This window comes from Electrona antarctica (genome assembly GCF_951216825.1).
Source record: "Electrona antarctica genome assembly, chromosome: 19".
NCBI classification, from domain to species: Eukaryota; Metazoa; Chordata; class Actinopteri; order Myctophiformes; family Myctophidae; genus Electrona; species Electrona antarctica.
The window spans coordinates 884,817-908,471 of record NC_136800.1 but is presented as its reverse complement, the minus strand read 5'-3'; the positions used below and the strand labels follow the sequence as shown (position 1 = coordinate 908,471).

At 43.1% G+C, this 23,655-nt stretch overlaps 1 protein-coding gene across 1 annotated transcript in view; it reads left to right on the top strand.

Moving 5' to 3' along the window:
* The window catches only part of LOC306943765 (uncharacterized protein), a gene marked incomplete at both ends in the record, with an annotated part of 110,756 nt that overhangs the window by 73,776 nt on the left and 13,325 nt on the right, over positions 1 to 23,655 (top strand). The window contains 3 exons of the mRNA XM_079530295.1: positions 16,543 to 16,684; positions 18,947 to 19,057; positions 22,661 to 22,788. Coding sequence (XP_079386421.1) covers positions 16,543 to 16,684; positions 18,947 to 19,057; positions 22,661 to 22,788 — 381 coding nt within the window. The remainder of the gene's footprint in view (positions 1 to 16,542; positions 16,685 to 18,946; positions 19,058 to 22,660; positions 22,789 to 23,655) is intronic.

The following is a 23,655-nucleotide window of genomic DNA, read 5'->3' as shown; positions in this document are numbered from 1 at the left end:
CAAGGTATTAATCTAATTATAGTAAACTAATACTATTATACTAAAAAAAGATAAAGATCAAGGGGAAAGAGACCTTTTTACAGTACAATAATGTTTCAAGTATACAAATAAACAGGCCAACGGCATGAACGATATTAGTTTGCCTCTTCTACAAAAATGAAAGTTACTGTCGCGCGTGCCAAGCTGTCATTCTATTTATATCGTACTTGTATTATTTATGTATTTCCCACCACAGAGTAACCTCGCGGCAGACTATCCAGCGTGTATCTTCCACCTCGGAGGAGACTCTGGTAAGGCCGGCAGTGTCGGTAGGCCAATCAGAGGCAGACGGGGCGTTACCATGTCTATGCTCGGACGTAGAAAAGATATACGCGTCTGTGACGCATGATGCATGATGAGCCAAGGTGCCTGGACCGCTGAGCCACGGCCCAGGCCTCCTTTCCATTTTAAAGCACCCTGCAGTTTGACATGCATTAGTCTACAGACTACAGAATGGCATTTCTAGTCCCAATTTATATTGTGAAATCAATGTTAATTTAACTCTGAGAGTGTACAAAATGGAACCAAATGAAACCATTTGGTTCCATTTGTACACTCTCAGAGTTACAGACCCATAAGGGACCATTTGGTTCCATTTGTACACTCTCAGAGTTACAGACCCATAAGGGTCCATTTGGTTCCAAACTATGACATTTAGCTGGGTACCGCCTGGAACTCAACTCCCTCAAGGACCGCTGGGGGTCCCCCGCGGACCCCACTTTGGGAACCACTGCTCTCTGGGGGCAGTGATAAACGGCAGCTGACCCGTGTGTGACATCAACTCCTATTATACTCGCACAGCGGCGGCAAGACCTGCAGAACACTGAGGTGTGACCCCGTACGTGTGACCGCGGGCGCCCGGTCGCCGGTGTCACCAAAATGCTGCTGGCATGTGTCCAACACGGCACTCTGTGTGTGTGTGTGTGTGTGCGTGTGTGTGTGCGTGTGCGTGCGCGTGTGCGTGTGCGTGCGTGTGCGTGTGCGTGTGAGTGTGCGTGCGTGCGTGCGTGCGTGCGACCGTGCGTGCGTGCGTGCGTGTGTGCGTGTGTGTGTGTGTGTGTGTGTGTGTGTGTGTGTGTGTGTGTGCCGGGACGGCCCGGGATAAGAATCAATCATCGGGTTGTGTCTGTCTCGTTGAGGACACCTGTGTCTGATCCTGCTGACAAGAGCTCTCTTGTGTTTCAGATTAGGACTGTCTCTCTCTGTCTCTCTCTCTCTCTGTCTGTCTGTCTGTCTGTCTGTCTGTCTGTCTGTCTGTCTGTCTGTCTGTCTGTCTGTCTGTCTGTCTGTCTGTCTGTCTGTCTGTCTGTCTGTCTGTCTGTCTGTCTGTCTGTCTGTCTGTCTGTCTCGCTCTCTCTCTCTCTCTCTCTCTCTCTCTCTCTCTCTCTCTATCCTCCTCTATCTCAGACAGATAATCTTAGATATGCAGTAAAAATCCTCATTGTTAATAATGTATCCATTGGTATATAACTCTGGTTCCATTTGTATACAGTATGAGGATTTTTACTGCGTGTATAAACATCACAGTATTCTAAAAAAGACATTAGAGAATTAGCTAGAATTAGTGATGGCCTATTTATTCTAAAAGCCCCGAGGGGGTTCATTCAGATCATGGAAGTTCTTATACGCCCAGACAGGTAGTCTATATTTATGGAGAGACGACTGGACTGGACTAGATGGTGAAACATGACAAAACCCACAGACTCCCTAATGGGGTCAAGGTTAGATCGATGTGTGGTTTGCTCACGACGACAAAACACACATACCCGTGCACAGCTGTGCCAAACACTGCTAATTGACTATACTCACGTGACAGCCATTTGGGTGTGGGGGGGGGGGGGGGGCCTCCTTGATAGCAACAATGGCCATAATGGGGGAACAATATATAGTCAAGCAGCAGTGCATGTTGTTATATAGGAAAGAAAAAAAACTTTTGGTTTTCAGTGGCAAAAATAAAATGTATATGTATATACTCACACTATATGTCATGTGTGTTTGGGTGAGTGTTTATGTGTGTCCCATCATGTGTACTATATGTGTGGGGGCGTGCATGAACATGAGGGTGTGTGAGTGAGTGAGTGAGTGCGTGCGTGCGTGCGTGCGTGCGTGCGTGCGTGCGTGTATAATGTTTTGTTTGTACTTTCTATCTCCCCACTATGCTGCTCCATAGGGATACCATGTGAGTCCTCGTTCGCTAGCCATGGATAAAAACAAAACAAAAAAAACAACAACCTCTCATACTGCAACGAGCTGGCGCCACTGCTGCCCCCTATTAAGTGGGTTTGGGGTGAGAGGGAGGGGTGGGAGAGAACGGGGCACTAGTCGCCCCTTATAAAACGAAACAAAACAATTCATAAAACACTCTACTTTCCAAAACTCAGTCCGCCAAAAGCAGGACTTACATCCCCCCCGTTTAGCGAAAAACCCCAAACCATGAGAGGTCGTCGCCGCACACCATCAATCCAAAGCTGGTTTGTTATAGGTGCGGGGGAGGTGAAGCAGCACTTTGAAGCAAGCGTCTCTTTTCTTGACTTGTTCTGTGGGACGTGGTTGAGGGGGGGGGGGGGGGCAGTAGGAGGCGGAGGAGAGAGGGGAGGGCAGGAGAGGAGAGGAGAGGAGAGGAGAGGAGAGGCAGCCGCTGTGTTAAAATGGAGCAGCTCCTTCAAGTCACCTTCACGACTGTGCCAGAGGGCAATTTCTCTTTTCCTTTTTTTTTCTCTCCCTCTTCTTTTTTTCCCCTCCTTTGTCCCGTTTTCTCCCTCATGCAATTATTATAGATCCGTGGCGCGCTGAGTCTCCTTCTCAGCGTCCATATAAACCAGGAAAAGATTTGTCAAGGAGTTGAAAGCCTCTCTCTGTTCTCTGTGTTCACACACATTACCATCCCATTATGTGTGTCTCCCCCCCCCCCCCCCCCCCCCTTCACAGGATTGATTGAACAACGTCGGAACTCGGAATGGTTTCCCGCAGACTTTTTTTGTTGTTTCTATAGTTGATTCATTTTGCTCCGCAAGTGAGGACAAGCTTTTATTTTGGTGATTCATATTCATACCGACACCAACTGTCACTTAAGGGGGGGGGGGGGGGGGGGGGGGGAATGTCAAGTCATTCCTACCCGCACAAAATTGTCAGCATACTGTATCATATTTGCTGTTGACCCGGGTGTGTTTTTTGTTTTTTTTACTAATCCAGAACAGCTGCGTGATTTGTATTGCAAAGTACATGTGATGAGTAAGCATTCCACATTGCTATATATACGCTAGCAGGGTTGAACAAGTGAGTATAGGTGTTTGTTTGTTGCTTTCCATTCTATATAGCACATAATCCATCCAAAATTGAATGAACTCTCAGAAAGCGTTTTATGGGTTTTGAGCAGAACGCAGAGCTTTAGTTTTCATCCATGAAGTGAATGTCGTCCTCACCATAGATATATATAAACTCTAGATAGCTCACCCGCGCTGTTGGCCAATGGAGAGCGACGTCGTTACGTGGCGGCCATCTTACCTCGGGCCACATAACATTGTGTCTATGGGGCATGTACTCTTAAATGACCATAACTTGCTCAATTTTCAACCGATTTTCAAACGGTTTGGTTTGTTATAAACGTCAGAGACGTCCGCATACTTATATGCTTTTATACGACGTTCATATAAAAAAAGAAAATTAAGCAGATAAGCGTCCTGAATCATAGCCACGTTGACAACGTTTGTAATAAACCAACCCGTTTGTAAATCCGTCAAGATTTGAGCGAGTTATGACTGTTTCTGTTTGAGCTGCCATTGAACATACTGTACTGTAGCCCCGAAGTAAGATGGCTGCCGGGTGAACGACGTCAGAAACTCCGCCTTGAGCCATCTAGTGTTTATATATATCTATGGTCCTCACCACCACCCCCGCGCTTGTAAACATTGAAACAGCATGGGAGTTTTCATGTTTTACTTCGCGGTCTCATAATATTGCTCAGACAGAAGAAGGCAGGGCGTGAGGGCGGGGTGTATGTGTGGGGGGGGAGAAGAGGCGCTTGTTTCCCAAAGTGCTGTGCGTGAGTTCTGTTAAAGTGTATCATCTCCGTTGACCGGCCATAGTCCTGACACTTGACCACGCAAGCCAATCAAAAGGGCAGTCGTTAAAGGTCTCCACACACCGAGCGCGAATTCAGATTTTTATCCATCGGAGAGTGTGCAACCACCTTAAGGTCCCTGCATGCACACTGGACACGTTTATCTGAGTTTTAGCAGTGTTTTTCTGTCGAGTTTTCCGAAAAACGCCAGTGTCCATTGTGCCAACCAAGGAGGTTGACACACTGGACACGTTTTTCGGGAAAAGCGCAGCTAAAAATCCCAAAAACGCAGCAGTGTGCATGCAGTGGACTGCGTTTCTTTCGGATTTGTAGCTGCGTTTTTTTCCGTCGGGTCACCAACCACCTTTAGGCCTCAATCAGACCTTCACAACAGATTGTTGTATATAGCTGATGCATGAGACTTGTTTACTGATGCAAGCTCGCAATTCATTTCCAATGGGAGTCACATGGTTTGACACAACATTTTTGTTGTATGAGGGGGAGGGGGGCAGTCGAAACACAGCCGAAAGCCGTACAACAAAAATGTTGTGTCAAACCATGTGACTTCCATTGGAAATGCATTGGGGCGGCCATGACACTGACTTACCCTTTGTTTACATCTAGCATCCAACAACATTGTTGTGCTAGATGCGAAGGTGTGAGTGAGGCCTTACAGTGTGAGATTGGACAAGCACGGAGTCTGTCTGGAAAGCACCCAGATGTGGGGGGAATGAAAGACAGCACGGCCTGGGGACGGCGGACAGGGAGGGACGGAGAGAAAGGTGGGAGAGTTGGCAGGTGTATATGTTGATGGCTACAGTAGATGGATTCAAACACTGGCCAGTGGTCTCCTTCACCCAGTGGTGGAAAGTACTTTTACTTAAGTACTATACTTAAGTACAATTTTGAGGTATTTATTTGTACTTTACTTGAGTATTTCCAATTTCCAGTACTTTTAACTTCTACTCCACTACATCTCAGAGCCAAAATTGGTACTTTTACTTCACTACAATTATTTGAAAACTTTAGTTACTAGTTACTTTGGAGATTTTAATTTCGATTAGAAAAATAGCTTGTAGATCGGCTATTTTCAATAGATTTTGTACACATTTTGAACTTGTGAAATGGGACATTCTGCAACATCAATTCCGTATACTTTTACTTGTAACGAAGTAGTTCTAAATTGCAGTATTGGTATACTTTTACTTTCCACCACTGCCTTCACCCCTCTCAAATTCCCCTCAGATACTGTCAGTACATCCCAATCTGCAGAGCTATATGTGAGTGAAACCTCAACTGAGCCCCTTAACTATAAGCTTCCCTCCCTCCCTCCCTCCCTCCCTCCCTCCCTCCCCTTCCCTCTTACCTCTTACCCCCTCCCTCTTACCCTGTACTACTGTACCCATCTAACATGGCATGCTTTGCAGTTCCTCCTCATGTCCCCCCCCCCCCCCCCCCTCCCCACCTTCTTAAAGATGGAGTGCCGTGATATCTCTACTTTTTTCCTGTTTTGTATGTGTCTATGGAGTTAACGTTACTCTAGTCTAATAGACCCCCAGGTGTGGTTATAATATTCAAATATGTCTTCCCTGTGTATTTTTCGGTTTCTTCCTGAGAGCTGAAAGCCTTTGAGTCAAAAGCTTAGAGTGTATATGAATAGAGACGGCACCCGGAGGAAACCCTGTGGACATAGTGGCCGAATTTGGTATTGCAGCACTGGGCCAAACTCACGTGGACGCTGTTTCATACGTGAACGCCGCTGTTTCATACGTGAACGCGTGCAATGATAGTCAACGGCCAGCGCGTTCATGTGTTTGGGGCAAATCCATCCCAGAATGCACTCTGTTCCTGAGTGAAATCGCCTCATGCGCTTTTGAGCAACTTAATGCAAGTGGATGGGAGGAGATATCCGGTGCCGTCTCTATTCATTTATACTCTAAGGTCAAAATCCCCAATCGAAAATAACACCATTTTAGTGACATCATAACCCTAACCCCTCCCACATTATCATACAAACAACAGCTGTGCTGCTGGGGCGAGGCTTAAGTTCGGGTGGGTGGTGCTAAGGTGAAAACCAGGTATACTTAATGAACTGGTGGGTGTGCTGCAGGCGGCCACATCATTTTTAACACTTTCTGTATACACTTTTTTTTTGGGTATAATCAATAATACCTGATGATCATGTTTTAGGGGGGGGGGGAAACAATCACGGCACTCCGTCTTTAAAACCCTCCCTCCCCTTCCTTTGCCTTCCCACGAGGAGCAGGCCTAATCCAGCCGGAGCGCGGCAATACACACCTTGCCATGCATGCCTTGCCTGCCTCCCCTCAATCCCCCCCCCCCCCCCCTCTCTCTCTCTCTCTCTCTCTCTCTCTGTCTTGTGCAATCTGCTACTCGGAAATGAAACACCTTGTTTTCAAGGCGATGTGAGACTGCCGTTTCTCACCTCGTCCCCTGCTCCCTCCACCGAGGGACCTTATAAGGCCAGTAAAACAGACAAGTTTAGGAGACTTTCCCTTCACTACAACAACATCTGATCATCTGGGCTTGAGTTACTGGTCAAGTACTGGTCAGATGTCCAGTTTGGTGACATCCACAGTGTTATGTGTCATTAATTAGCCACCAGATACAACCCAGCCCCCACAGGCAGGTTGTCTGCACACACGCAACACACGCACGCACGCACGCACGCACGCACGCACGCACGCACGCACGCTGCACGCCGCTGCAACTTGAACTTTAAGCACACCACAGACACGTGCGTTGTTTTGCATGAAATATTCAAGTGGATTTTTAACGACTGCAATTTCCAAGCTCGAAGGCCGAACCCGAGATACCGAACTGGCAGCATATAGTGTATATCGTGCACAAGTATACATGCACTCTCTTGAATGGATCGTGTGTGTGTGTGTGTATAGGGAGTGGAGGAATCACGAGGCTATACCGGTGATACTTGCCTGGAAGTCTCCTGCTGCAGTTTCATGTGATTTCCTCTTTTCAATTAACATATTGCCCTCTAAAATTATGGTTATACTGTTGGTAAATTATATTACACACTAATTGTCATGTCTGAATAATGATTCCAAGGAAGAAGTGAATTGAGTGTATTCACGTACACCATGGGTAACTATCACAGGGCCTTTGTAGGTACATCAACAAATCACATTTCCATAACGGAGAAATATGATTGTGATTTTCTTTGACGCGCATTATGATATACTATTGGCGATCGTGAGATTGACAAGGTTTGGTGTTTGCTCAAAGACAGGTGGAAGAAGTTAATTTACAGTAAAAACTTAAGAAAAAAGGGATTTTTCAATTGTTTTCCTTTTGCTTTTTATTTTTTTATTATTTTGGCTGTACCAAATGCACCCACCTCATTTTTCATTCATTTCAATTAATTTTTGGTTTTGGGCCATTGTAGATTACACTATTAATAGAAAGTGTTCTCAAACCCAAAATAGTGAAGGAATTCAAACGCATACGGTATAGCCGGTAGGTTCTACAGGCTGCAAGTTGGGAAAGTTTTGGGAAAACAAATGAAACACCACTCAAAGATTTCAGATATCGGATCTATAGAATTAGAAACAAGCTTAGAACTTTAACCCATTTTGGGCGGGAACCCCTTCTGCTGTTTTAAGCATTATATTACACTTTAGCTATTGGAATAGCAGATCTACAAGCTCACGAGCTTGTAGGTCTGCTATTTTTGAATGGAACAACATTTGCAGATGGGGGTCCGCAGCCAAATACAGACAATTCTGGGGGTCCTTGACATGAAAAAGGTTGAGCACTACTAACATAGAAACATTTAGGAAGGATTTAGGAAAACTATTAGGATTTAGAAGCCATGTTTCAGGTCTAAAAAACAAATACTAGAAGTTAACATAGAGAGCGAAAGAGAACAACCAAGGCATTGGTCTTGCCTTGGTTGTTTGTTGTCTTGTAATGAAATGCCACATGAATGCTTCAGCCAGAAGACACCATGAATAATAACATAACCAATATACTGTTTGCATGAAAGGGATACATTTACATTACTACTACAGTAGCCTACATCATCTTTTCCACAGATGTTTACCTAAATGGAGTTAATGCTGTAAAATTAAAATGAGATTTTAACCAACCTGTAAAAGGGTTTAAAATGTTATTATAATAATAACTAGTACATCCGCAAAAACTTCTTTTTTTTTTACAAAAATGTACAATTTAAAAACAATTTACAAAAAGAGAAATTACAAAGAGGCTACTACTGGACAGTGGTGGAAAGTAACTAAATACTTCTACTTTACAAACTTTTGCTACTATAGTTACTTTGTAGATTTTTATTTTTATTACAAAACATACATTAACCACTTCAGCCCTATACATTTAGTGAGCTTGTAGATCGGCTATTTTCAAAAGATTTTTAGACATTAGAAGTTTTGAAATGGGACATTCTGCATAATGAGTACTTTTGGTGCTTTAAGTACATTTTGGTGCCAATAGTTTTGTACTTTTACATTTTGAATTCCGGACTTTTACTTGTAACGAAGTAGTTCTACATTTTACTTAAGTAAAGCATTTGAGTACGTTTTCCACGACTGCAAATAGGCTATACTGGAGAAGTAATCCTGCCTGGAGCTCATAATATATCTCAGTATTACCCCTGCAGCCAAACGGGGATGTCATCTGGAAGAGTGGTCCAAATCTCATACACTTAAACAGTGGCGTGCACAGATAGACACTAGGGGGTGCTAGAGCACCACCTGCCCTTACCCTCGGGACAGCAATGTGCCCTTTTGAAAAAAAGAAGGGAAAAAAGTACAGTGTACACTGTAGTGGACCATGGTGACATTGATCAATTCTTGATTAAAAAAAAGCTTCTAATATATTATTTATGTCCCAAAATCTATTAAGGCAACCGGCCGGTGCACAAGGTGAGCGCATGCCCCTAAAAATGTCTGTGCACGCCACTGCACACATTTAATGTATCAGGCAGCACACCTGTCATGCAGTGACACACAGACTTTTTTAGGGGCAGGCGCTCAAGTGGGGAAAAAAGGGCACCTTGTGCGGTGCGCTGAACCGCCGACTGCCTTAATAGTGTGAGATTTATAGATTTTGGGGCATAAAAAATAATATATTTTAAGCTTTTAGCCCATTCAAGGATGGGAACCCGGCCCTTTTGGTGTTTTAAGGATTATGTTATACTTTGAATACTTTATACTTAAAAATAGCAGATCTACAAGCTCATAGCGTGGCACTCGGTGCTGCTATTTTTGAAAAATCGTGACAATGTCGCGCAAACTCAAATCTTTGCTTGTGGTGGGATCCATAGCTGGAACAACATATTTTTAGATGGGGGTCGGCGGCCAATTAAATATATATTTGGGGGTCCTTGTTGTGAAAATGTTTGAGCACCACTGACATAGAAACATAGGTTTTTAAGAAAACTGTCAGGATTTAGAAGACATTTGTAGAATCGTCCTGGGTCTAAATGGGTTAATCAAGAATGGATGCACACTGTATACAAACCAAAAATAATATGAACAAACAAAATGTAAAAAAAAAAGAAGAAAAAAAAAGGCACATTGCTGTCCAGAGGGCAAAAGGGCAGGCGCTCTAACACCAACTATTATTGTCTATCTGTGCACGCCACTGACACCTGTAGATGGGTTTGAAAGCTGCCTATCTTCAGACTTATAGAAACACTATCATGGTGTTCTGACTGAGACACTTTCTTATAACGGTGTGTAAGCATCTACAATGATTCTACCATGTTGAATTGCACTGCCCGCTGCAGCTTGCTTTGCATTTTGCCTGCGCTTGTGAAAACACTATTAAAAGGTTTGCATTTATTTTTTTTAAATTAGGTCATCATCGGTTGGAATTTAATCCTATCGACTCATGTTTACTGCAGCTAAACACCCTCGCTTCCCCCCAAGGAGCATCCCGACATATTTGTCCCCAAGTATATATATATATCTTCTTAGAAAAAAACATTTTAAATCAACAAGACTTATTACGCCAGTCGGGAAATCTTTTAATTCGTTTTTTTTGTCAATGTCAAATAGAGTGATGTGGAGCTGGGGAGTGGAAGTGCTGTTTATGCTGGTGATATACATAGGCTATGTTGCTGCTGAAAGTTAATCTATAGTTGTTGTTTTTCTAATCTGACATCCCATGTGCGGATGCTGTAAGTGTCAACTAAAGGCACTAAATCTGCGGGGCTGTAATGGAAGGCCCGGCGCATTAAATCAGAACGGGGATGAAGAAGAAAACCGACGTGAACGCTTCTACTTTATTTCCAGATGAAACTTGAGGGCTTTATACGGGCACTCCAGTGATGAATCTGTTTCTGAGCGCACAAGTTTATATCGGTGTATTCCAACGTGACAGTATAGGCCTATGCACTTTATAGCTTCAATGTACAGTGGAACAGTATAACGACAGTGTCCTTTGAAAGGGAAACTAGTATGCTTTTCAGTGTTTCTGTATTCGTTTTTGAGTTAGTCAAGTTTTGGTGTGAATGAGGGATGCCATTTTGACAAACTCTTTCATTTCGAGGACCCTATGATGACTCTCTAAGTTACAACCCCCTCCCTCAATGAACCCTGAGGGTCCCTATAGACCCCACTGATCTACTGTTTCAGAAAGATCTCTGATATGAAGGTATAATTAGTTTGATTACCGAGTGATGATTTCAAGTCAAGCCCTGTTCATTATTCTCACAATGGCTATACAAATGGTTATGTATTGTAAGTTGTAGGGGTGAGCATGGACACATTTATCGATCCACTCGCAATCCTGATGTGGCGTGTGCGTGCGTGCGTGCGTGCGTGCGTGCGTGCGTGCGTGCGTGCGTGCGTGCGTGCGTGCGTGCGTGCGTGCGTGCGTGCGTGCGTGCGGATGGATGGATGGATGGATGGATAGATCTTATCAAGCCCAGTGTGAGCTCCACTGCCCTGTATGTCCCCAGGACACACCATCTGTCTCCAGCTCATCCCCTCACAGCGAGAGCCCAGATCAGAAACGCCAGCGGAGATGGCCAGAGTTATAAAAGACCAGGGATGGGATTATAAAATGGGGGTAAAAAGACAAGCCTCAAAGTCATACACAGCATCTTCACCCCATTGGGTAATTAAGGACCACTTCACCACTTTTCAACTTATATATATAGCCATATCATTTTGTCCTCACTTCATGATAAAATACCACCATTTTTGTCTACTCAGTCTGTGTCTCATACTAATACTGTCTCATACTGTAGGAGGGCTGTGGGCAGTTCAGAAGCCCATCCACCCAGTGACATCATCATTAGGCAGATTTTGATCGACATGTACATATGAAATAAATGCTTAAACATGTAGCTATAGGTGTAACGTTAGAGACCACAGAAGTGAACCTTTCAAGCCTGTTTTCTCAACTCACTGTTTCTCTGCAAGACATTACTCTATAAGCCATATATTCCAAAACTGGTGGGTTAAACTGAACAACCAATATGTCAATTTGAAGCTATATGATTCCCTGCTTTCACATGACATGACAAAAAAACGAAAATTAAAAAAAAAATCCAATGGCAGTCCCTCAGTCAAATTTAGTCACACACACACACACACACACACACACACACACACACACACACACGCACACACACACACGCACACACACACACACACACACACACACACACACACACACGCACACACACACACACACATTATAAATTATATATATATAATTTATTTATTTTTTATTATTATTATTATCGTGAGAACGATGGATTCCATTACCGCATTGCAACTTTTCAGGAATAGATCAAGCCTGCGGTTTCTATAATAGCTTGGATTTCCCGTCGATGATGTCACTGGCGGACTGGGTTTCTGAAGTGCCCATGCATGCACAGCCCTCTTATAGTCGTGGCATTTTTAATTATCATGAACATCAGTGAGGAGTCCAATTATATGAAGGTATAGGTTGAAACGTGGTGAAGTGGTCCTTGCCCTTTTAACCTGCTCCTGGGAAGTGGATTATGTACAGTGTAGTATAGCAGGGCTGCAAGGCTAATTAAATGATGGGCGGTGGTTGTTGACTTGTTGTTATCATCGTGATACAGAATCCTCATTGTTCATTCAAACCTAATAGAAGGTAAGAGAATTAGTAAATTGACTCATATGGGTCTGTTCCATTTTGACATTTTAAAGCTGCTATAAGCAATATATGTCAGCCAGCAATGGGTAAAACGCTCCCAATTTTTTTTGTCTCTGTGACACATCTAGGGGCAATCTGCATTCAAAGATTTACCTAGATGCTTTGTCATTGGTCCATTTTCCTGTCTTTCGACCGGGTTTAAAAAAAAAAAAAGGTCATTCAAATGTTGAGATATTATTGCTTATAGCAGCTTTAACTGCATGAGCACTGAGGACTATACGCTGTGTGTCTGCAGTAATAAACGAATGGATTCCCGTCTTCTCTTCTCTTATCTATATCATAGAGTATATATATAATAGAGACTGAACTGGCGCGAAGCTCCGCCCCCCCAGCTATTCATGTCAGTGGAAGTTGCTCAGTGGCGTTTTGAAGCACCCGGAAGACTGCCGGAAGTCCCTCCCCGGACCTCAACTTTGAGGTCCTGAGTGACGTAGGGCAACCGAGCGCTCAACGTTAAAGCCCAGCTGCACGGGGTTTCCCGGTCATGAATCCACGGGTCCGCCTGTAGTCCCTCCTCCTACCACTAGGACCCAGAGCTTCAACGTTGAATAGCCTCACTGCCCCCTTGATCTATATGGCGTAATGTTCCTTAGCTCCTGCTTTGTGTAATTGGGTAGACTTTTTGCCAGTTTAGTTGACTGTGGGAACTATCGGCTACAGTATCTACTCCACCCTGCGCTATAAATGGTACGGTTCACCCTGAGTGGAATAGCAAGAGAGTGGCGACATGCTTTGATCTCACCGCAAAGCGGGGGTGCTATATGGGCTATATGTAACTATCCCATTGAGGTAGAATGAGCTACGGCAACGAGCTACGGCAACCTTCCCCGTGTTTCTTCACTAGTCCAATCCAGAAGAACACAGTTTGCCAGCCACTGCTACAGAGCTGACAATGAGGTTATATCTTCCCAGCTTCTTCTCTGGAGTCCTGCCTCAAAGCAGACCAGAGGTAGAAAACTGTCGTTCCCTGATGTCATCGCTATAGGGACACAGGCATCAGTAAGCAGGAACTGGGGATGGCAATGAAGGACCGGGAAGTCTGGCGTGATATTGTGAAATCCACGATCTCGACCGCGGTCGAAAAATGATGATGAGAATGAGCACTTCCCGCATTCCATTGTTACAATGGGAGTCAACGCTATAGTGTTGCCAACTCTCTTACTAGATTACTCTGGGTTCACCCTACAACAGAACACGTACATGACTTGCTTGGCGGTGTTGTTGCCCATATCATCAATGGATCATATATAGTTTGTCGCCTGAACACTTGGGAGATGGGAGATAGATGTCTTTTGCAAGCCTTCAATGTGGAGTATAACCGTCAGCCAGGGAGATATCAAAAAAAGGGCGCGGGAGATAAAAGATGTACACACTAGACAATGTCCTTCTTGTCCTGGACTAGGTTTAAAGTGGTGCCAGCTCTTCTCCATGCTATTCCAAAACGTACACACAGTATATTGAGAGCTTCAAACTACTTAACAGTCTTAACTGACGACCTTCACCAATCAGTGTCCCCGACCTCTGTCTCTGTCCTATATAAATGCTACAGACAAAATTTCCATGGATTCTCCCGGAAAGGGATTTTGGGAAATATTTATGCTAAGCTATATCCTACTTTCAAAAGAAGAACAATTCTATAACATCCGAGGAGTCCATTAATTGGAAGATGCTAAATGCAGGAAAAATTCGAATGAAATAAAATACAGAACATCCAGAAATGTCTGTTCTGTTCCATGGCGTGTCTGCAAAGGCATGACTCACGTCTCTGCCTATACTTTGATGACAAGCCGAATGAAATTAACATAATATTAGTCAGTTGTCATTACAATATTTAGCCAGCTGATCAAGTTTAGCCCTCCCGGCAGCAGCAGCTATCAAAGGGCAGCTGTTGACGTATAAAGATGCAGGTAAAAAGAGACAGCGGTGTCAAATTCAATGATGCTCTTCTGTCATTTTGTTACTCATCAGGTCCTACCCGTCCCCCCGCCCCCCCCTCTACTACCCATTTACAAATGAAAGCCTGACATATACGGTTCCTATATCTTGCTTGGGAATACTGCAATATTTTGTCAGAGGTGATTTTCATTTCGAAATGGACCTCAGGTTCCCCCCCCCCCCCCCCCCTTCGATCGCTCCACTGCTCTCAATATACTGGCTTTTTTAGCATGCAGGATGCAGACATCTTATTTCTTCCTGCATGGTATTATATCGACTGCTTCTCTGCATGTCATTTAAGAGGCTTGAATACCACAGAGCGCACACATGCTGTTTTTTTTTTTTTATCATTTTGAGGGGGGGTTGGGGGGATGCTACGAGGGACTGACTCCCCCTGACTTTGAGCATGAGCAGAGAGTCGAGAGTGTGGGTGTTTTTGAAGTGCTGAAGGCATGGTTAGTTCTTTTTTTGGATATCTGATGTCAATGAACTGTCTTGGAGGAGGAAGATGACTGTCCTTTTTATGAAAAGGGGGGGGGGGGGGAAACTAAACTTGATGTTCTGGCCCCTGCAGGTGCTTGAAAGTGTACGTGTGCTTGCACTAATTAGAGGTGATTGTTCGGACCATTTTAAATTCCATGCTGGGCCCACCGCTGTGCAGACTCCAGTCATTAGCAATTAATGATCGGACTCACGCAAGAAGCCACTTCAGGAGAGCAGCCTGGACAGCTAGACCGCAGCCTCAGAAATGCGCCTGCTGCCGTTTCCCCTTTCAAAGCTGATACTGTCCTTCTTATACCGGTATACAGTAGAGGGTGTATACTGAATGGCTCATGTTGCTCGAGCAAACGCTACTCATTCGATGTTAAACTCTGAGAAATGAACTTGAATGTTATCTCTCCTCCTAGACAGCTCATTTGGGAAAGATCAGACGATCGAGTGAAGTTGAATAGGGGGGGGGGGGGGGGGGGGGGGTAAGGCACCTGTGACTACATGTATGTGCCGGGACCCTTTCACGCTGCAAAGGGATGGAAATGTCATCATATCGGTATTGATTTTTGTTTGCAGTGGTTTTTATTTGTTTATTTATCGATCTATATCTCTGTATATGCACTGGTGTGCTTTGGACTGACCATCAAGCATGGCTGTTGGCTATACTTTCAGCGAACAACATGTTTGAAGTGATGACGTGCATATTTTTTGGGGGGGAGGAGGATTCTTTGTTGCAAAATGGGACCGATAGAAACAATTCTTTATACTATTTAATGTCACAGTATGCATTTTTTTATGTATTAATATAAAATGTCTTGGGTGGTCAACACAGAGTAAATCTGCAATTTTGTGTTTTGTCAAGTCACTGTCATTCTGATCATGTTTTTGTTTCTTTCTCTCAGCGAATGAATAGTAAATGTAAGTGATATGGCTTCATACTGGTTATACAAACGCCACTTCTTACAAAAATGGTTGATTTCAATTGACTAACATCAACAGAAATCTCAACTATTTCTGTTCGGGAGAGATTTTGTTATATTAAAATCGAGAGTTACTTTGAGATAAAAAGAAAAGAAAAAAAAAGAAACTATTGCCTTTAATCCACTAAAGCCGTTTTTAATACCGACATGCCATTTTTTGTTTAAAATTTCTCCACCCATCAAATGTGTACAGTATACATACGTCGCTCAAAGAGCAGTGACTTCAAAGGGAATGGAACATTGGAATGCGTGATACAGTATATATACCCTCCGCTTCATGAAAGCATCCCCTTTTGCAATCCCATTGAGCACATTGTACGTTTCACTCCTTTTCACCGTACCATTTTTCAGTCCCCCAGAATGGATTGGGTTGCTTTATATCTTTAGTTTTGGCGTGCTATACCGAAGGCATGGCAACACACAGGTCAACACCACCCCCACACAACCCCCCTCCCTGCATCATCACGATGTATATATTCCATCACCCCCCTAACTATACCTCACAGTCAAATCCACGAGTGCTCATTCAACGCTGAAAGTGTATGTATATATATATATATATACTCCCAGGTATGTTCTTTTTACACTTTCCAGGGTTAAACCAACACTCAGGACTTTTACTGTGTGCAGCACCAACGCTAACCCCACACTCACCTCCTCCCACATCCCCAAACCCCTCCCCCCTCACTGTTTGGTTTGCACACAAGCTCCGCGCTGTATACCATTCTCCAAAAAGCATGCTCAGGTTCCCGTGTGACAGTGTCTAGTTTCATTGATTGGGTATCTCTCCCTCTTTTTTCTTCTTTTATCTTCATTACCCCCCCCCCCCCCTCCACCCCGCAGGTATCACGATAAACAGGAAGTGACCAGTAACTTCCTGGGAGCCATGTGGCTCATCTCGATTACCTTCCTCTCCATTGGCTATGGGGATATGGTACCTCACACGTACTGTGGGAAAGGCGTGTGTCTACTTACAGGGATAATGGTAAGGTTCCAGCTGTTTTACATTTACACTAATGAGCAGTGGTGGGAAGTAACTAAGTACAATTACGTAAGTAGCTGTACTTAGGTACACTTTTGAGGTGTTTGTACTAATTTCTAATAGAGTATTTCTAATTTCCAATACTCTTACTTACTTTACTCCACTACATGTCGGAGGCAAATAGTGTACTTTTACTCCACTTATTTGAAAACTTCAGTTACTAGTTACTTTGATTATTATTACAAAACATAAACAGTTCAGCCCTATCAGCTATTTTCTAAAGATTTTTAGACAGTTTACACATTTGGCAACTTGTGAAACGAGACATTCTGCGCAATGAGTACGTTCTACTTTAAGTACTTTATTATTTTATTTTAACGCTTTTGGCAGTTTTAAGTCAAATTTGAATTATAGACTTTACTTCTATAATTGCAGTATTTGATACTTTTACTTAAGTAAAACATTTGAGTACTTTTCCCTCCACTGGAGATGCACTTCTTCCATTAGCCACTAATGAGATTGTTCAGTTTATTGCTGCCCGAAGTGTCGTATGTTGTAAGAGGAGCATTTATGTGATACTGACGGAACTCAAAAGTGGCATCTTATACACCGCCAAACCATTTGCAACCTCTAACACCGGGGCGCGTCAGCGTTGCGTCTCCGTCACCGTCAGGGAATGTTCCCTTTTTAATCAATGAAGGGTGGCTCCACTGCCCGCGTTGCGTTGCGTGACTGCATTCAAATTGCCCCAGTTCGTTTTTTGACGCACGCACGCGTGACCCGACGTGCCCGGTGGAGCCCCGGCGTCAGTCTCACGTAGCCAGACAACACAATCTCCAAATGCTATATAGAGTCTGGAACTATACACCTCCCGAAATCAGAGTAAGGAAGCTGCCATTTCCGTTCACGGAAATATATTTTAAAAATATCTTTACATTTAATTTTTTTATTTCCATTTCTGCTAAGCAGCAAGCTATATACAGTATACAGTATGCTTAGATGATTTCTATTTATATTGGGATACATTTGCGCGACTTTAAAGACGAAACGGAAGTGGGAAGGAGGCTCCACTTCCGCTTTATATTTTACTCATGATCAAACTTCCGTTGCTCCAGACTGTATGATGGAAGCATTATTTTTGGAAATTGCGAGAGGCAACAGTCTGGTAACACGAGACTAGCAACCTCCTGCTCCTTCGTATTGTTGCTGCATGCCGGGTGGAAACCTGTCCGAAAACTGGACAGTTATGTTAAAAAAGAATGTGCTACTTTTGTGTGACACTGTACTCCGACAAAGCAAATGAAAAAAATAATAATAATACACAATACACATTGGAGATATGAGGTTTCTGCCCAACTTCGGCGACATATTGTACATTTGATCTATATTTTTGAGACCTTTTTACTGTGTAATTATATTTCTTAAATATTGTCACTAATAACGGTAATACACCGAACTTCACAGGGACAAATCACTTGTATGTGCAAACAAACATAACCCAATCTTAATTCTGCTTAAGTAATTCAGATTCTGACTCACAGGCTCAATTATCTGATCATTTAGATCGGTGGTTCCCAAACCTTTTAGCCCGTGACCCAAAACAGAAATTAGACATTCTCCCGGGACACAGACTAGTGAAAATAGCAGATCTACAAGCTAACAACGCGACGCTTCGCGCCACGTTGTGAGCTTTTAGATCGGCTATTTTCACTACTTATTTTCTTCTAATTCATGGAATTTCTTAGATTTCTCTTTTATTTCTTCATCAAGTTACTGAAAAAGAATCATAGAATTTTGGTTAATTCAAGAAAGGGTTTGCTTTTTTTTTTTATGTTTTTTTTGTTTTTAAATGTTTGGAAATAATAATTAAAAACCAAATTTAGCACCCCATTAACAATGTGTCCGTGACCCACAAATGGGCCCCGTCCCAGTTTGGGAACCAGTGATTTAGATAGATAGAAGGTCCATAAAAACTATAAAAAAAAAAAAAAGAATGTGCGATGATCGTCAACTCAATCTGAGCTCAGATGTATTTATGGTCCTTTTTTATAGTCCTTGCATGTCTTTAACCTCTGCGTAAATTGTACTGCTCTTATGTTCCTTTTGACGTTGTTGTATTGCATTTAGTATAAGTATTGCTTTTATGTTGATTCTATTATGTTGCATTTTTTTTTTAAATGGAATGCACTTTGGGTCAACTTCTGTTGTTTTTAAATGTGCTATATTAAATAAAGGTGAGTTGTCGTTGTGGTTATTGTGATATAGGGTGCTGGCTGCACTGCGCTGGTGGTGGCGGTCGTAGCCAGGAAGCTGGAGTTGACCAAGGCGGAGAAGCATGTTCACAACTTCATGATGGACACACAACTCTGCAAACGAGTGAGTCCACACTGTTTTAATTATTCCCCACCTGCAGTGAGATTAATCACATTGTTCCTTAAAGATGGGGTGCCATGATGTTTGTCTTGTTTTCCCCCCAGTGTGTTTATGAGGTGACAGTACTTCATTAGACCCCTTGGTGTGGTTCTTATGTGCAATGATGTCTTCCCTTTGTATTTAGGGTTTCTTCCTGGAGGCTGAATTAAACCTTGACAGTCAAACGTGCCAATGAAAAAAGAGTGATATAGTGACATCACAATATCACAATATCATCCTCTCCCCTAACCCCTCCCCCTTTATCATACAACAACAGCTGTGGGTGCGGCTTCAGTTCAAGTGGATCACCACCCACCAGGCAAAACATGGGCACACTTAATTATTTTTCTGCCACTTTTTTTTGGAGAAAGAAAATCTTCCTCCTTATATAATAATACCTGATGATCATGATTTAGGGTGGGGGGGAATCACGGCACTCCATCTTTAAAATGTCACATTGTAATATTCTGAGTGAGCAGGCGTGAGTGACCCTGTTAACGTTCATTCATAGTCTGGATTTTCGGTGGTGAGGTGACCACCGAACTACAACATGACGTCACGAGCCGCGGTGAAGAGCAAACCACCGCCACCGCCCCAGTCCTTCTCTCTGTTTTTACTCACCACCGCTCAACGTTATTTCAGCTCCGGTGGTCACCTCACCACCGGAGCGGTGGTCACCTCACCACCGAAACTCCAGACTATGAATGAGCCTTTAACAGATAATCCAGACGACTCGCGTGAAACAGATTAATTGAGGATGAACGGCAGTTTATATAATGAGTTGCTTTCAGTCTCTAATACTATAGTCTCTGAACTTGCCAGCAGACAACATACATACAGTATAACTTGGCAAGAAATAAATGGCAGAGCAGGGAGTGAGTGACTATAGTAAATGAAAATCATCAACGAGCTTGCAGGGTGGATGCTGTGGTGGAGGAGGGAGGGAGTAATGGTAAACAACAGCAATAATCATAGCAGCAGCTGTTGAGGTCTGAGCGCTGCATGGTGGAGCAGCAGCAGAATGCACTAGTAAGTGGTGGAGTCATGCTGCGTTCACACAAGCGGCTAAAGTGATGCCTGACACTTGTTAAGCATTAAACAATCACATAATTATTATTTTTTTGTGGCTTGAGCAACGCACTCAGCAGCAATGTACTGTACAGTAAGCTGGCCAGTGGCCACACTTCTGTTTTTGGCTGTTTTAGCTTTTTGTCGCCACTGTGTCAACGCAGCATGAGATCGTGCAGGGGTAGGCACCGGTGCCAACATTGGCACAAAGGATAGTGATCACTGGCACACTGACATAAGTGTGAGAGAGAGAGAGGACTTTTACACTGGCATAAGTGTGTGAGAGAGAGAGGACTTTTACACTGGCATAAGAGTGTGAGAGAGAGAGGACTTTTACACTGGCATAAGTGTGTGAGAGAGAGAGGACTTTTACACTGGCATAAGTGTGTGAGAGAGAGAGGACTTTTACACTGGCATAAGTGTGTGAGAGAGAGAGGACTTTTACACTGGCATAAGTGTGAGAGAGAGAGAGGACTTTTACACTGACATAAGTGTGAGAGAGAGAGAGGACTTTTACACTGGCATAAGTGTGCAGAGAGAGAGAGGACTTTTACACTGGCATAAGTGTGTGAGAGAGAGAGAGGACTTTTGGTTTTAAATAAACTATTAAAAGAAAATTGTCAAATAAATGAAATCCCTCATCCTGCACATAATTGTACAATTCTACATTAAAACTATAGGCCCTATGGCCCCTACATATACATTAAAACTATAGGCCCTGGCCCCTACATATACATTAAAACTATAGGCCCTGGCCCCTACATATACATTAAAACTATAGGCCCTATGGCCCTACATATACATTAAAACTATAGGCCCTGGCCCCTACATATACATTAAAACTATAGGCCCTATGGCCCCTACATATACATTAAAACTATAGGCCCTATGGCCCCTACATATACATTAAAACTATAGGCCCTGGCCCCTACACATTAAAAATATAGGCCCTGGCCCCTACATATACATTAAAACTATAGGCCCTATGGCCCCTATATATACATTAAAACTATAGGCCCTGGCCCCTACATATACATTAAAACTATAGGCCCTATGGCCCCTATATATACATTAAAACTATAGGCCCTGGCCCCTACATATACATTCAAACTATAGGCCCTATGGCCCCTACATATACATTAAAACTATAGGCCCTGGCCCCTACATATACATTAAAACTATAGGCCCTGGCCTACATATACATTAAAACTATAGGCCCTGGCCCCTACATATACATTCAAACTATAGGCCCTGGCCCCTACATATACATTAAAACTATAGGCCCTGGCCACTACATATACATTAAAACTATAGGCCCTATGGCCCCTACATATACATTCAAACTATAGGCCCTGGCCACTACATATACATTAAAACTATAGGCCCTGGCCCCTACATATACATTAAAACTATAGGCCCTGGCCACTACATATACATTAAAACTATAGGCCCTGGCCCCTACATATACATTAAAACTATAGGCCCTGGCCTACATATACATTAAAACTATAGGCCCTGGCCCCTACACATTAAAAATATAGGCCCTGGCCACTACATATACATTAAAAATATAGGCCCTGGCCCCTACATATACATTAAAAATAGAGGCCCTGGCCCCTTCATATACATTAAAACTATAGGCCCTGGCCCCTACATATACATTAAAACTATAGGCCCTGGCCCCTACATATACATTAAAACTATAGGCCCTGGCCCCTACATAGACATTAAAACTATAGGCCCTGGCCCCTACATAGACATTAAAACTATAGGCCCTGGCCCCTACATATACATTAAAACTATAGGCCCTGGCCCCTACATAGACATTAAAACTATAGGCCCTGGCCCCTACGTATACATTAAAACTATAGGCCCTGGCCCCTACATAGACATTAAAACTATAGGCCCTGGCCCCTACATAGACATTAAAACTATAGGCCCTGGCCCTGGCCAAATACAGATAATTCTGGGGGTCCTTGACATGAAAATGTTTTGAGAACCACTGACATAGAAACATGCCAGGAATGGATTTACAAGACATTTGTAGAATCGTCCTCAGGTCTAAATAGGTTAAACCATACTGTACATGGGGCCACCAACTTCACTTAATGTGGCCCTCAGGTTAATATCAGAATACTGATATATTATGTTTCACTTGGTAGCCTTTTTTTATGTCCAATGTATAATTTGTATTTAGTTTATAGAGTTAACATAACTATAATTGAAGGCATTTGAAAGGCATTTGAAATTAAATAAAAAATTTACTTTTCAGGATTCCAATTGAAAAATTGCAAAAAATAATTCAGGATTTCAATTCAAATAATAGCAAAAATACCTGATCTACAAGCTCAAAACGCGCCGCACTGCGACGTAGTTCGGCTATTTTTTTGCTACGACAGCAAATATGCAATGTGGCCCCTCTGGAGTGAGTGTGGAAATATAGTCAAAGTTGCCCACCACTGTTTCAAACAATGTCTCCTCTCCCTCCTCGACTCGCAGGTAAAGAACACAGCTGCCAATGTACTCAGGGAAACATGGCTCATCTACAAACACACCAAGTTGGTGAAAAAGATAGATCACGCCAAGGTGCGGAAACACCAGCGCAAGTTTCTACAAGCCATTCACCAGTAAGTACTGCATGTTGCATCGAACTGGATTGAAATGCGCCCTATACAGTGAAAAGGTTTAACAGCCAGACATACTTAAATTCACCAACTGACCATCAAGGGCACGCCCCTTGGCATGTGAACAAACTAGATTGTTGAAAGTTCCTGGATGTTTAATTCATTCCTTGTCTTTAATGTTGCTTGTGGTACAAAACATAGATGGTGTTTTATTGCAATGACACTAAGAGTAAATGTATGTTAACTGTACTTGTGAATATCCTCCCGTAGCATCATGAGTAGTGTTTGTTACAATGTCCTTCCCTAGTGTTCCTGTGATTGTTACACGATGTGCAAACACACACACACACACACACACATACTGTACGTACACAGTCACACGCACACACGTGTGCGCGCACACACACACACACACACACACACACACACACACACACACACACACACACACACACACACACACACACACACACACACACACACACACACACACACACACACACACACACACACGGAAATCGTATAAGGCTCAATCCATATGGTTTTGGCTGATCAATTCTCGTACAGATTATTGCCGGACCTGCATGTGACGTCATGGCTCGAGAGACGAGAGTCCCGTCATTGAAATAAAATCGCTGTGGGACAAATATAATGTCATCGTAATAAAGCTTTTGACTTCTCTTGGGTTGCCTGCCAACTATACAGTAACAACAAGGAACGTGCAGGCACATAATATTATATCGCTTCAATGTTGCATCAGTCGAAGCCAACATGCTCTACATTCAATTGTCTGCGGAAATTAAATGAAAGTGAAATAAGGAGTGGCCTAGATTTAGCACCGATTTGACTGTCAATAATGGAAAAGGATCA